The 14902-nt window shown below is 26.7% G+C and overlaps 1 protein-coding gene across 3 annotated transcripts in view; it reads right to left on the reverse strand.

Annotated features, from left to right (window-relative positions):
- Nucleotides 1–3529: 3529 nt before the first annotated feature.
- LOC129975093 (WW domain-containing adapter protein with coiled-coil-like) overlaps nt 3530–14902 on the reverse strand; it is a 35697-nt gene continuing 24324 nt past the window's right edge. For all 3 annotated transcript variants that reach the window (XM_056088004.1, XM_056088005.1, XM_056088002.1), the window contains 5 exons: nt 14620–14833; nt 13708–13891; nt 10884–11011; nt 9793–9882; nt 3530–8433 (listed from right to left, as the gene is read on the reverse strand). In XM_056088004.1, coding sequence (XP_055943979.1) covers nt 9807–9882; nt 10884–11011; nt 13708–13891; nt 14620–14833 — 602 coding nt within the window. In that variant the 3' untranslated portion in view covers nt 3530–8433; nt 9793–9806. The remainder of the gene's footprint in view (nt 8434–9792; nt 9883–10883; nt 11012–13707; nt 13892–14619; nt 14834–14902) is intronic.

Here is a 14902-nt window from a genome sequence, read left to right on the forward strand (position 1 = left end):
AAAAAATGGTGTGAATGTATTAATTAACCAGCCCTAATAGTATAATAACTAACACTACTGGGGTATTTCTACCCATTTTTACGACAGAATAAATTCATTTCTTTAATTTAAAACTTCGTGAAGCAGCTGCGAGTTACGAAATAAATTCCGTGAATATATAATAGGTGGAAAGGTTTACTGCGCATTTGGTTTGTGTACCTTCCCTCGTTATATGCATTCTCCTGCCTTTCATTAGATTTATTTACTAACGACTTGAGATAACTTCTACAAAATCTAAAAATACCACCTTTTGTTAAAAATTACAGTACATTTCTCACCTAATTTTTAAGTTCCAAAGCTTTCCTAGTTAACAATCAATTCTTTGTGTATGATTAAAAAACTATTAAAACCCCCATCAAATAAAATATATATATCTTTAAAGCATGGAAATAATATGCAAAGATAATAATAATTTTAAAAAGAAGGATGTATGATTATCTAATCAGAAAATTCGGAGCATTATAATGTTTTAGGCTTAATTCATTTTTACTTTTGAAAATTTATTCTCAATTATCTGGACTACTATTATAAATGTGAAAGTTTGGATGGATGGATGTTTGTTAGTCAATCACGCCAGAACTGCTGAACAAAATTGGATGAAATTTAGCTGAGAGATAGATTATAGTCTGGAATAGGACATAGGCTACTATTTATTCCGCTTAATTAAGTGGTTAATTGTTTATTAATTAAAAACTAACTTTCCCGCCAAAAGAGTAAAGCTTCAGGGGGTTTTTTTCCCCACGCCAATGAGATTAGGCTTAACATGATTTTGACTATTATTTCAAACGATTCTGTTTATTTTCTTAGTGTTCGATACATTTAAAATTAAACTTTGTTAATGAATCGATCTTTCGGATTCATTCTGAAGTACTTTTGAATTAAAATAAAACAGAATAAAGGAAATTAAAAATTTCTAATCTATATTGCGTTACCCCAACTGGCGTAGAAAATTCATACATTTGTGTTGCCCCAATTAGCGTTGAAAAACACACATGCGCAGGAATAACAAAAGATAAAGCCATTAATGTCATAAATTCCAATCTATTTCCACGCGTACGAAGTCGCGGGTAAAAGCTAGTAGAAAATATAACATGCCGCAAAAATATACATTGAAAGATAATCAATTTATAAACATTATCAAGTTAATACAAAAAAAAAAATTAACACAAGAATTCTGGAGAGCAGGAGAGATGACTCATGTTTGCCGTTTTAAATACTCATGCTCAACAAATGATGGAAAATAGATATATCAGAGAATTTAATTATGCCTTTTTTTTACCCCTGCTCATCTAACTGTAATTTTAAACAAAGGTTAGATAATAGAACAACCTATACTGCTTTAGATTTCGCCAAATTATCGCAACATTGACACGAAATTTTGACATGTTACTAATTTAAAAAAGTTTTATGAGTCACCAAATATGATAAATGCAAGTTATTGAAAAACAAAGAACAATGATCTCGCGTGTATTGCTCAGTATTATTGAATAAATAAATGAGAACGTGTGTATTGGGGGTATAAAAGCTAGGTCGTTTAACAACGAACAACCAAATTTGTGATTAGCTCCAAATCAAACGGGGGGATTTTTTTGAAATTTTAACTAAAAACTAAACAAGATGTGGTCATTTTTCCATAGTAGTTCTAAAAATATTATTGCACAAAAATTATTTTTATATCTTTTAAAATCCAAATTTCTCTTTTTAATGACCGCGCAGTTCGGCCCTCTCCCTAAATTCTGTCAATTAAAAAAAAAAAAGTTTTTTTCCCCCCATTTATACCCTTTTCATTATTTCATCAAATATTTAATAGCTTGATTTTCTTCCCTGTTGAAAGTTACGGAAGAGAGATTGTTTGATTTTCTGATCAGTTTACACGAAAAGAGAGAAAGTAAAAACTGCTAAAGATGACTTGAAATCATAAATTACAATAAGAAGAGTTACGTTTCTAACAATATATGGGAACGTATGATGGAAACTAACAACTATTAAGTAGGTTAATGTGCACAATAAAGAGAACAAGTGTAAGGTTATTTTAGTAATATTGCACCTGTTCAATTAATATCAGAATTTGATTTTAAAAATGCTCTTTATTTTCAATTAAACACAAATATCGAATTATGAACAAGGTTCAATTAAAATGAAATGAATACCAATATTTATGGCGAACGCGCTTTTCACCAAAGACGTTTATTATAAAATAAAGCCCACGAAAAGACTTCCGTTTACAACTAGCACTCTACGAAAGTTGAACAAAAATTAATTTAAAATATGTTTATTTTCTCCCTTGATGAAAATATTTACAAAAAACATAGCAGATAATGGTGGGCAAAATGGTAATACATAAACTAATGTCAAATAACATTTAGGCACGGCAAAGGTGGGGAGAAATTTGCCATTTATGACATCTCCATAGTAAAATAGTGGCCGATAATTCAGCCGTTCTGAAGGGCACCCCATTTCCTATTTGATTCAGCACAGCATACTGTAGAATTTCGAGCTCAGCCTCAAGCTAGGAATTACTATCAGTACTAGTCTCTAAGCGGATCATCAGCAAAGATGCGAGTAACGATGAAGAAAATTTTTCAAGAGAAAGCAAGTATTTGGGGAATCTACCCCCCCCCCCCCCAACTTTCTAATAAAGATGTTATTCCCTGCACCTCGCATAAATTGTAGAACTTGGGCAAGGCCACATGACACTGGTAAGCAATAATTGCGAAATATTGATTTTTGGCATGAATCCGGCATTTTTACTGAATCTATCGTGTGATGTTTGGCGATTAAACCACAGCAGAAAGAGGAGAAATACCCGAAAACCGAATTAGTACTTCGAATGCCGAACTATTGAACCAACAATTGACAACCATATTTCATTTATTTAAATCACTGTATTTACACACATGCGAAAGCACAGACAGCCAACTCTTTAACAGATTTGGTTCACAAGTGTCTACAATCTAGATGCTAAATCTGAGTAGCAAATTTCATCCAGCTATTTAATGTTTTGTAATTATCATGTTCACTTGTAACAGAACAGCCAGATTTCCTCATATTCAAAATTAGCCAGAAATCAGCAAATATGTTATAAGTTTATTTGCCAAATTCAACCTATTAAGCTCAAGACATTTTTTTTTTTTTGAATTATTGTATTCACATATAGACATAATTCAAAAATGCGCGTTTTTATTATTATTTCAGGGAGATCTGAAATGAGGATATTTGTCTAAGTCCCGAGTTCTAATGTTTTGACAATTACAGTACTGTCTTTTATTCAAAAAAGTAAAAAGAAAATTCAAATAAAGAATCTTAATATTTTTAAATAACAATATTACAAATATTTTAATAGTATTTAATAAATAACAAATTTACTTTGTGACTTTACGCTGAGAGCTGGAATATTGCATTGAACGATTTTCCCGAAATTAAAACTTTCATCTGCTTGACATAAAAATCTATAAATAAAAATTTAAAGTTAAAAGTAAAGATAAAGAAGTTGCAAACACTGTCTTTTATTGAGTAAGCATTACAAATCAGTATCTGGCTCAATGCAGTTCTTTTAACATGAAATATTTGCCGCTGCTGCTGTTCTCTTCAAATTACTGTATATAAGGTCATGTTGATGAGAATACTGTGCATTAAACACTGCAAAGAAAACTCATGCATTCAACAGAATTCCCAATAAAATACTAAAAACAATTTTATTTAAGAATAAAAATAATTTAAAAATGTATCCACATGATTCATGAGTAGAACGGAAAAGAAAAAAATATATATAATGATTCCTAGTGTTCAACAACAAAGTACATTAAACGGAAATTATTTAACTATGCACTTGTCAACAAGAATGCAGTAATTATTATGTGAGTATATAACAGATTAGTGGAACAGATTAGCAAACAAACACTCAAATCTGAGTGTTTAGTCTTTTAATCTTCCAGGTAAAAACTGACTGACCATCAAATAGCTTACTTTATAGAGCCATTAAATCACATACAAATTCACAGTAAATGTATTAAGCAAGCACGATATGAAGATAACATTATAAATTTTAAATCAACTATTTCCTATAACAGAATACAAAGAGTTGTAACTATTTTAAGGAATGCCAAGCATTGCTTTCAGAAATTAAGGGAATAAAATTGTATAATATTCTTGAAATAAAAAATAATAATACAATAAACAACATTAAAGATAATTTTATAAATATCTTTTTTCTATTCTTTTTACAGAGAGAAATTACTATTTACAGAGATGTATGGTAACCCTAAATTTCCCTTTTAATTGAGTATTTCTAACTTGTGAAGAAATGGCAAGGACTATAAAAAAGCCACTTAATATTTCGAACTGACTTTTTGAATTTTGAAAATAATAGATTTAAATGTAACAGTCAGATTTTTTGCCATAAAACCGAGGATTTTCAATAAGGAATATTTCATTAGAATTTGCAGACCTATATACATAACATACCATAAAAGAATATAAAATATTAACAGCAAAAATAATTAATCAAGATTTCTATCATTATTTTATAACTATAAATGTATTAATAAATAAATATTTCAATACTCAATGCATATGTATTATGCCAGTTAATATCTTAAAAAAAATTCTGAATGCATCAAGTGACCACCCCCACCCCCTGCAAATTCAACAATGAACTCAATATCTCATTATCCCTTACTAAATAATTTTCTATCCCATGTAAGGTAAAATTATACTTTTAAATGTGCCTGTTGATTTAAATAAAGTTTTCACTCGTAAAGTTCAATAAATAAACTTTTTGCTAAAAATCACAAGCAAACAGATAACTCAGCAAGTCCTAAGAAGAGAAATATTACATAACCTGAAAAGAACTAAATTATAAAAATAAACTTATACAGAAGGGAAAATTTGTAAGGATTAACAAAAACATTTTTAAAATTATGTGGTAAAAAATAAACACCTCATGCTGCAAAATAAAATACATGAACAGGCTCTGTCTAATTGATAAATCGATTAGATGTCTACGATTGAACATTCTCTCATTACATACTGCTTGCATACTTAAATATACTGTTATAAAGGCAGATAAGAATGAGATTTGGTAAAAAAAAATTGTTTTTAACCCAATTGTTTAACAAAGCTAAGGATAAAAGCTTTATTAGTAGACTGCTTCTTATACAAGTATTAAACAAAATAATTTTACCATCATATAACATTTTGAGACTTTTAGTGATATGAATCAAGAACAGCAACTAGGGCTTAGCTGAACACATTCCATTATTTATTCTTTTTTTTTTTTTTTGTAACAAATGCATATCAAAACTTCTAAACAAGTTTTAATTAAAAAATACAATCCATTAATCAGATTTACAAATTATAGTGTCACCATTTAATCCCCCCCCTCGATCTATTAATAAGGCAATGACAAGAATTTGAAACTAATCTTTATTTGTGCAATATAATATGAAATTTAAAAAAATGTAATATATATATATATATATATCCATATAAAGTTCTTCATTTCCAATAAATTTTGATAATTATATTTTCTTAAAATTTAATTTTACTCCACAGTCATATTATTTTTCATAATTAATTTATATAAAAATATAATCTTAATTGAAATTTACTGAACTTTATGATTTAAAGACATTACTGTTATGTAGAATGAATAAAAATATAATTTCACGGAGAAAAGTAATTGAATAGACACTTCTGAGTCCAATCATGATAATAAGAATCAATTCCAAATGAACAGGATTAAGATAAAAAAACATCCAATTTTAAATAAGATTAACTCATTTTTTAGTCAGCTTAAATTGTGTTAAAAAAATTTTTCCATGAGAAAGTTCAAATTTAATTTTTACGAGATACATTTTCACTATAAAAGATTTTGAATTAACTTTTACTTACTAATTATGTATTTAACACAGAGAAATAAGAATTACAGGTGACATACTAAAATAAAGTTGGGTCAGGGCCAATAAATTGATTATGTTGTGTTAAAAAATAAATAAAGATAGTATATAACAGAAACATGATAATCAGTACAAAAGCCCTGATTAACACTATATGTAATAGTTGCACAAAAGTAAAAATACAGTATTGGCAACAAAATATAACAAAAATTAAGTGCTAAATATTTGTGCAAAAATATAATAAAATCCTGTATAATAAATATAAACGAAATATTTATTTTCCCACCAGCTGCTTAAAAATGCTTTTATATAATCAGATCAAAACTAATTAGCTATATGGAAATTCCTTGCAAGTACCTTAACCCAGTACAGTCCAAAATTTTTTCTATTATTTTAGAATGATTCAGTAACAGATGACTTCCAAAAAATAACACATCAAATGAAAATAGAAATTAAGATTTTAGATAATATATTTAATAACTTTAAAACTATTAACATTATAAAAACTATCAATATTTTTCAATTGTAGTACACTAAAAAATATCTTTCATTTTTAGCATAAAACTAATAAAAAATGAACAGATGAAAATAAAAAAAGGAAATTTTAAGAAAACTACATTAAACCAAATCTGAAGCATAGCTAAATATTCCTTTCATAAGGACCCGAAGTAGAAGCTTATCGTCCCACAAACATAAAGTGCTTAATAAGTTTAATCTCCAATAATTTCTTGTTGCAGGCATTCTAAAATTGTATGTGGCGGCATTTAAAAAATAATAGTAAAATGATATTTATTATCTTACATGATTCATGTATGGGATATTTTCATCATTTATTTAAACATTAAATCCCATTCCATTAAATGAATACGAGGAAAAATATTACAGAAGCCATTTTTTATGAGAAACTTAAGCTCATAATTTTTCATTTTATTAATTATCATGCTTAAAAAAGTACTTATATACATATATATTCACAGGATTCAAAAGTCACAAAATTTATGACTTTAAAATGAATACCATAAAACTTACATTTTAATAACACTATTATTAGAATCAATTTTTAGTAAAAATTAATTTTAATTTCTATCAAAAATTCCAGATTGTTTTTAGAGTTGCATATAGAAAGTAAAACTCTAACATTATGTATGCAAGCTTAATAACTGCAATGCTTAAATAATAAACTAGACTGGAAAAATTCTTACAGTATTATAATAAGATGTTTCTATGAAGCACATCCGATTACAATACTCAAAATAATGTATTTCAAGTCTAACTAAAATGTTAAGAAAATGTAAAACATATCCACAACAATATGAATGATATTTCACTAACGATCAGTTATATTTCTTTTACAACTCAGCACAACAAAATATAATTATAAAATTTAACTTTTACAAATTTTTTAGGATTGCATTAAAAAAATCTATATAAAGACAACAGAATAATTTTCTTCGCTATGAAAGCATGTAGATGGTTTTTTATAGCTACAAATTAAATAAATAAATCACACCTATTTTTAAATGTACCGTTTACTTGGATATAGGTAAAATCAATTTGTTTTCATTTAAGAGATTAGAGAAGTTAAACAGAACTTACGGAATTTCATATTAACACAGAAATAAAGTATATTATCTTTTATGATTTTTCATACCTCTATGATGAGTATTTCAAATTTGTTTAGACAATACTTGGCATTCATTGAAAAATTAAAACAAAGCATACTTAGCATTGAGATAAAATTTATTTCAGCTAATTAAACTGAACTTTTCTCAACTAACAAAACTAAGTCATCACATACAAAATACAATATATAATAGGAAAACATTTAGATTATCAAAATATACATCTTCCGAGATTGAAAATTTTGAGAATTCCAGAATATGTTTTTAACTGTTGAACATAACGGCATGTAAACACGCAGCCATCTCTAATGATGTGATCAATTGATGATTTCAAAGATGTGAAATGAAATAAATCAGAAGCAAGTCACAATGAAACATAAGAGGAGTTCTGCACACATTAATTCCACATTGCTCGGAATGCCATTAGACTTAGAAACATCTTCATATGTCTTCAGGTTTTTTTTGCTGACATCAGTATTAGATCAACACTCACAAATGTTGCGAGACAGAGTTCATCAGGAAACTACACACATTAAAACCACATTAGATCTTTGTTTATGCTTTGGTAGGTCTTCAATGCACTTTATAAAACCAGTGAGGAAGTGCCTGTCTTGATTTTTTTTAATAAAGGTAACGATAACTAAATCCACATTTTTGCATACAAGAAAAAACTGTGCAACAAATCTTTTCTGGAAGTCAACTTTTATGGCGTTCAGAAGGAAATTTTCAAGTGAAGCGCATTTTGGACCCAGAGCAGGGATATAGCATTTAATATATCTAAATGCCAGCCAGTATAATAAGCCAACAAGCTGTATAAAGTTGTTGGCGACGGCACTGTTAAGTCCTATAAGGATCATGTCCGGTAAAATACAAACCTAGAAGGAAAAAAAAAGCAATATTAATAATTATAAGAATAGCACATAATGAGAAAAATTATCCCATTACGTGCTCAGAGAATGTAATCAGTTTGGTCTTAACAGTAATGATTTCAATTTCCTTAATCTGCTTTAATAAACAGAAACTGAGGGGAGAGTTTTTACCCTCCCAAATAAAAAGAACTTAAAGGAGAAATCTAAAACAAAAAGCAAGTTACCCAGTATGAAAAATGTTATTAAATTTTACAATTCCAAATCGTTTAAAATAGATAAAAGATATGTATTAATTAAGAAAACATTTGTCATGAAAACAATGAATTATCACAGATATATTGCAAAATAAAGTTAAATAAAGTTTTTTTTCTCACATTTCTTAAAATCACAAATGCAATTGTATGAACACTGATAGTATACAACAGTTAAAAATTTTTTATACTGAGTTATACAATTTAAAAGTAACTGTTTTAAAGACATACTTTAAGGCAGTTTATTTTGAAATTCTAACTCCAAAATAAAGAAACTTAGAAAATTAAGAAGAATTAATAGATACTTTTATATTTCTCACTATCAAATTCAAAATGACAAAACACTAAAATTAATTCAAAAGATTTTTAAAAGGGGTTTTGAATTATATTACTAATTTGTTTAAATAATTTTTAATTAATAAAAATATAATTTTGATTTGATAATTAAATCTGTAATTAAAATAATAATAAAGTTAAAGTTTTTTTTTTCTCACATCAACTTATAAGCATTCATATATTTATTTGTATAGCTTTGTAATGTTATGAAGCACTTTGGATTAGTAGCTCTTTTCTAACTTGTAAATTTTATTTACCCAAGATTTCATAAATTAGATGGATAAAATTCATCAAACAATTTGTTTTATTTACCTATAAATAAATAATAAATTCACTGACAGATTCGTTTAAAAATTTAGTATAGATTTACAATTTTGGTAGTAAATTTATATGCCAATTCATTGCATGTTTGATATAAATCTATAATTTTAGTGTTAAATGACTTGGTCATAATTCATGAATCTATTCAATCCATACTTGTGCTGCGATTAGGTATAAGCAGATAAGTATACTTAATTCCAAAAATTATTCTTACAGATCAAAATAAAAAATTTGGGGTTTTATAAAAAAAATTATGGTGATTTATCTTTCTTCCTATATATATATATATATATATATATATATATATATATATATATATATATATATATATATATATATATAAACTTTCTCATTATCTAGTTAGCCCTTCAAAATTATAGAAACATATATATGAAAGAAGTACTAAAAATTCCTAAAAAACATATTTAAACTAGATAACATCAAAACTCTACAATACCTTTATTTTTTTTACTAAGAATCTCCCATAAAGCTATTTAAACTTCTCCATTCTTCTAGCTCTTTAATTTGCTGTCTCAAAAATAATATCCTGCAATCAATAAAAGCATGAGATATATGCATAATTTACAAACATCATTCTAATAAATTTCAAAAATTAAATACAATTAAAGAAAGTTGAGAAACTTTCGTATTACATAAGTGATAAAGGTGCAATAAATAAAAGTAAAAATAAATAAATGATTAAATTACTGCTTTATTTTGGTATTATTTTTGGGTAAGACGAAACTTAAATAACAGGCTACTATGCAATTAAACACTTTTTTCTCCTTTCCTCCATGAAATAGTGAAATTAATTATAAAACAGCTTTTTATATAACTATCTTAAATTTCTTCTAGAAATATTATTCACACTAGAAATATAAATAATTCTAAAACTGAGGTTAACCAAAATTATTATTTTGAATTCACTATTTTCATTAAACTGGCACAGAACTTAATATTTAGATATTTAAAAACTTTGTACCAAGTTATACATTTTATTAGAAAGTAGGTGATGTTTTGATATTTGATTTTCTTTTGACATTTTAGAAATTGCCATAAACTAACATTTTTAATATTTAAATATATAATTGAGATTGTATTGAATAATAAACTATTGAAGAATTATTCAACTTTTATGATACATAAAATCTGCTTCTCCTATTTTAGGAAAAAAAGTCAATTCTTTTTCAGAAGAATAAATCATTTAAAAGAATTATTATGAAACTTTACTACTTCCAATTATATATATTATTCAAATAAAATAAAAATGTATTTAACAGTAAATATGATATCATTTACAATTAAGGATAGCATGATTTTAAGCATTCTATCACATTAAATAATGTAACTCATAGGGAATAAAATTTGAATTCAGAAAATCAAACATAAGAAAATGAAAACAGAATTTTAGATTGAAACAAAATTCAGAAAATAACACAATCCAGCATTCAGATCAATAAAATCCTTTATTATAGGAAACTATAATTTGTATATTAAAATGCCCTACAATACTGAAAGGGGAGAAAAAAAAAGTTTTAACATGCTTACCTCTGTTCTTGCAGAGTTGCTTGAATTTCGGCTAACCTAACAAGGGCTCGGGCCATCTTGAGTTCAGCTGAAACTTGGGTGCAGTTAATACTGCCAATGTTAAAAGCCTCTTCCCAATATCGGTTTGCCTAGATTTAAAAAAAAAAAATGATATTAATAAATCACTTAGTATAAATCTTTCGAAATACAAAATAAAAGAAATCAATCCCATTTCAGATAATAAAAATAAAAAAAAGTAACTGAGTCACTGTAGTAAACAAATCAGTAGGAAGCCCCAAACAGAAATAAATTTACATTATAAATCAATTGCATTAAATATAAATGTCATTCAGCAATTTTTTATAGCATATTTCAGCATTTTCTCACTAAGCTATAGTCAAAATAGTAACTTCTTCAAAAATATCTTTAAGAAATTCCATGCCATTATTGGCAAAAGAACACGTAAGAGTTCAACTTTGTTACATCTTGAATAAATACAAAAAAATATTAATCAACTTTAAAGAGCTACATTTTATAGAATAAAAAAAAAGTGATGTTTTAAATTAAATTTGTGCAATAAACATAAAACATTTTGATTGGTCAATGTCAGTGTAATTAATGTTTTATATGGCTATGGATGCCATATAAAACATCTTCATATGGCATCCATAGCCATATTTATGGATGCCCTATGTATTAAATTCATAGATTGATATCCCAATTACAATAATTTCTCATTAAAAAAGGCAAAACCTTGAATAAGAAAATAAATTTCATTCTATCAAATCTGATGTACAATTCTGGCAGACAACAGGACTCTGGCTCTAAAAGACAGAAAAACATATTCCCCACATTCCTATTTATGTATAGGGCACACAAGGTTCATTTGCTGTATGGAGAACAAGCACCAACATTTCTACTGACTACTTAACATACCCTTTCCAAATGGCCAAACTTTTTTAACTGGTATTCATAAATTTTCCATAATCAACTTCAGTTTTAATACCTGCTTTATTTAGCAATATGTTTCAGGTGCTACTTTTAATGTAATGAACTTTCAACTTTTATTTCACTTAACTTTTGATAGGTTTATCTCTTTATTTGCAAATTATTTGGATTTTAGAATTTTTTTTTTTCATATCTACCGTTAATCTTTAATTAAATTGGATGTAGTTTGATTCTTCATTCAATACAATAGAATCAAATAAATGTATCTTTTTTTTTTTTTTTTCAAAACCAAGACATTTCAAATGATAATGTATAGTATACCAATAAACGACACAGAATTAAAAAAAATAATAAATAAAAACTGTCTCAATACAAAAATAATAAAGTTTTTTTCATTGAAATAAACTGATTTATATAAATGAAAATTTCAAATAGTTTGTAAATTACTAAAATAAAAATGCTTAATAATTTTCAAATTTCATTTACAAATACCACAAAGCACAAGAAAAGTTAAAAATTTTCTTCAATACTAATGAAAATTTTGTGGTAATTACTTGAATAAATATTTTTTGAAAAATTACATTCTGAAACATAGAAATTTTCTTTTTAGAATTGTCATTTTTTAAAAAAATAAATACAGATAATTTAAATCATTTTATTTATTTGCTACTCAATTGCCACTTGCAAAATTTTGCATAACATTCTTTTAAAATTATTACAAACTTATGAGTGAAACTGGCCTAAAACAATATTTATAAATTGTTTGACCAATGTTCTAGTTCAAACTAAAATATTTAAATAAAATTAAAATAAGGGATTTTTTTTATATACTAGAACTTTTTATATAAAAAAATATCTTTTACATTTAAAATATATTAATTGTTAAAGAATGTGCATTTGCCCACATTTCTTCTCGCATATGGAATGTATGATATGAATGTATGATGAAACTATGGAAAGATAAATTGATAACTGATCGCTCCAACCTTCATTATAATATCAGCATTTGAAATTTTAACTAAAAAAAATAAAATGAATTAAATGTTTTAGTGAAGTTTTTGCAACAATCAATGAAATATCTATGTTTTATATTGGGGGGACAAGATTAATTCCCCCTGCCTTCAGAATATTAAGCATATATTAGCTAGTAGGAAGACTTTTCTCTAAGAAAACTACATCAAATAAAATCCAATTTTTAAAGAAAAGCATGTTTTATGCACACATAAATAAACTTTCTTACTTTTTAAATGCTAGAAAACTTTCATTATTACTCAAAATAATGCCATTCTTAAATTTTCTAGCATATTTTCCTATAAATGTATTTGTGTATTATTAATTCAATCTCATTAGTAAATACTTATGAAAGAACCTAACTGCATGTAATTTTGTTGAATTTCATTATTTTTTTGGGAGATTAATTAATGGCAGGCAATTAACAAACAAGTACCAAAAAGCCAAATATGCACATTTTAGATGACTTTTTCTTGTCTAAATGAAACCAAAATTTGACAGAGGACTACAATTGTATTCACTAGATATATGAAGTATAAGCCATTACATTTTTGAAAGATCTTATCTATATGCAAGTAAAAGAACTGACAATCAACCTCTTCACATATTTGGTTCCAAATTTTTATATTATATATATATATATATATATATATATATGGTGTAAAGCCTACATACCAAATTTCATTTAACTAGATCAAAACATTTTAAAGTTATGTTCACAAACAAACATAATTCCAAAAATGAGATTTCTAACTCTTGGAGGTCTGAAACATGAAGATTTGTCAAAACCTAGGGGTCAAAATTTATGATTACAATTCTCTCTCTTTGTACATATAGTGTATGAGAATGCAAAAAAACATTCAAACTGATTCAAAATTTAACTCACCTGCCGTTCAGCATGGTCTGCCTGCCAACCTACAACATGAGATATCAGATCTTCTCTATAGTAATTGGCTAATGATGGGGTTAGAGATGGGATGGATGGTTTTAGTGCAGCTGTAGCTAATGAACTAGTCCCAGCTGTACTTAAGCTGTGCAGACTGCTCACACTTGAAGTGGGGCTGTCATGCCTGAGAAGAGAAAAAAACAAACCTTTAACTTAAATCAATGGACATTAGAAATTTCACAGATGGGTTTAAAACAAGCATAAATCTGATAAATCATTTCTTTCTAGCATCGATTTGAATTCCTGAAATATGGCTAATTATAGCTAGAAAAATAAACGTATTGAAAATTTTGCAATTTTTTTGTAGTAAACAAATTTTTCATACCTCACTTACCTATGACCAAAAAAAAAAAAAAAAAAGTCAAATTATAACACGGCAATTAAACATTGAATGCAAAAGTAAGCTTCATAATCCATTTCAGTTTCTTTAATTTATAAAATACAAAAACATATATTCATCTGCAAAGCTCCGAATTTATTAGAAGAACTGAAGTACTTAGTCATTCCATTGTATTCCAAAAGTTGCATTGATAAAGGAAAGAAAATAATGTATTCTGCCAGATAAACAGAACAAAAAAAAAAAAAAAAAAATCTTAATAATCAGCACATATGAGTTGTGAATGCTTAAGCTAGAACCCCACTCTATGATTCTATCTTCACTATTTGTGATGTCAAAAAATTTGCTAGTAACAAATTTATTACAATAATTTCTGTTTTTTATATGCAAAATATCATTCCCTAATATCAAATCTATATAAAAATATTTTCTACAAATCAAAAAAATAAATATTTTTATATTTATAAAAATAGCAGCATATTACTATTCTATAATGGAAATAATTTCACACATACCTCACAGAATGAGTACTACTATCAGAATCTGGAGAGGTTCTATCCTGATCCAACTCTGATTTTCCATCTGGAAAATGTGCAGCACCCGTAGAATTGACTTGAAAACTGGCATTACTTGGTAATGAAGTGATCTGAGCTGTTGCTGGATGATGGTTAACCTGATTTGGTTGAGACTGTGCAGGGGAAGCTGAAGGTTTGCTTTGGTGATGAGAATCTAAAACAATAAAAATGTCAAATGTAAAAGTAGTAAATACAAGAAAATATTTTAAATTGAAATAAGAAA

Source organism: Argiope bruennichi, chromosome 7 (genome assembly GCF_947563725.1).
Source record: "Argiope bruennichi chromosome 7, qqArgBrue1.1, whole genome shotgun sequence".
Lineage (NCBI taxonomy): Eukaryota > Metazoa > Arthropoda > Arachnida > Araneae > Araneidae > Argiope > Argiope bruennichi.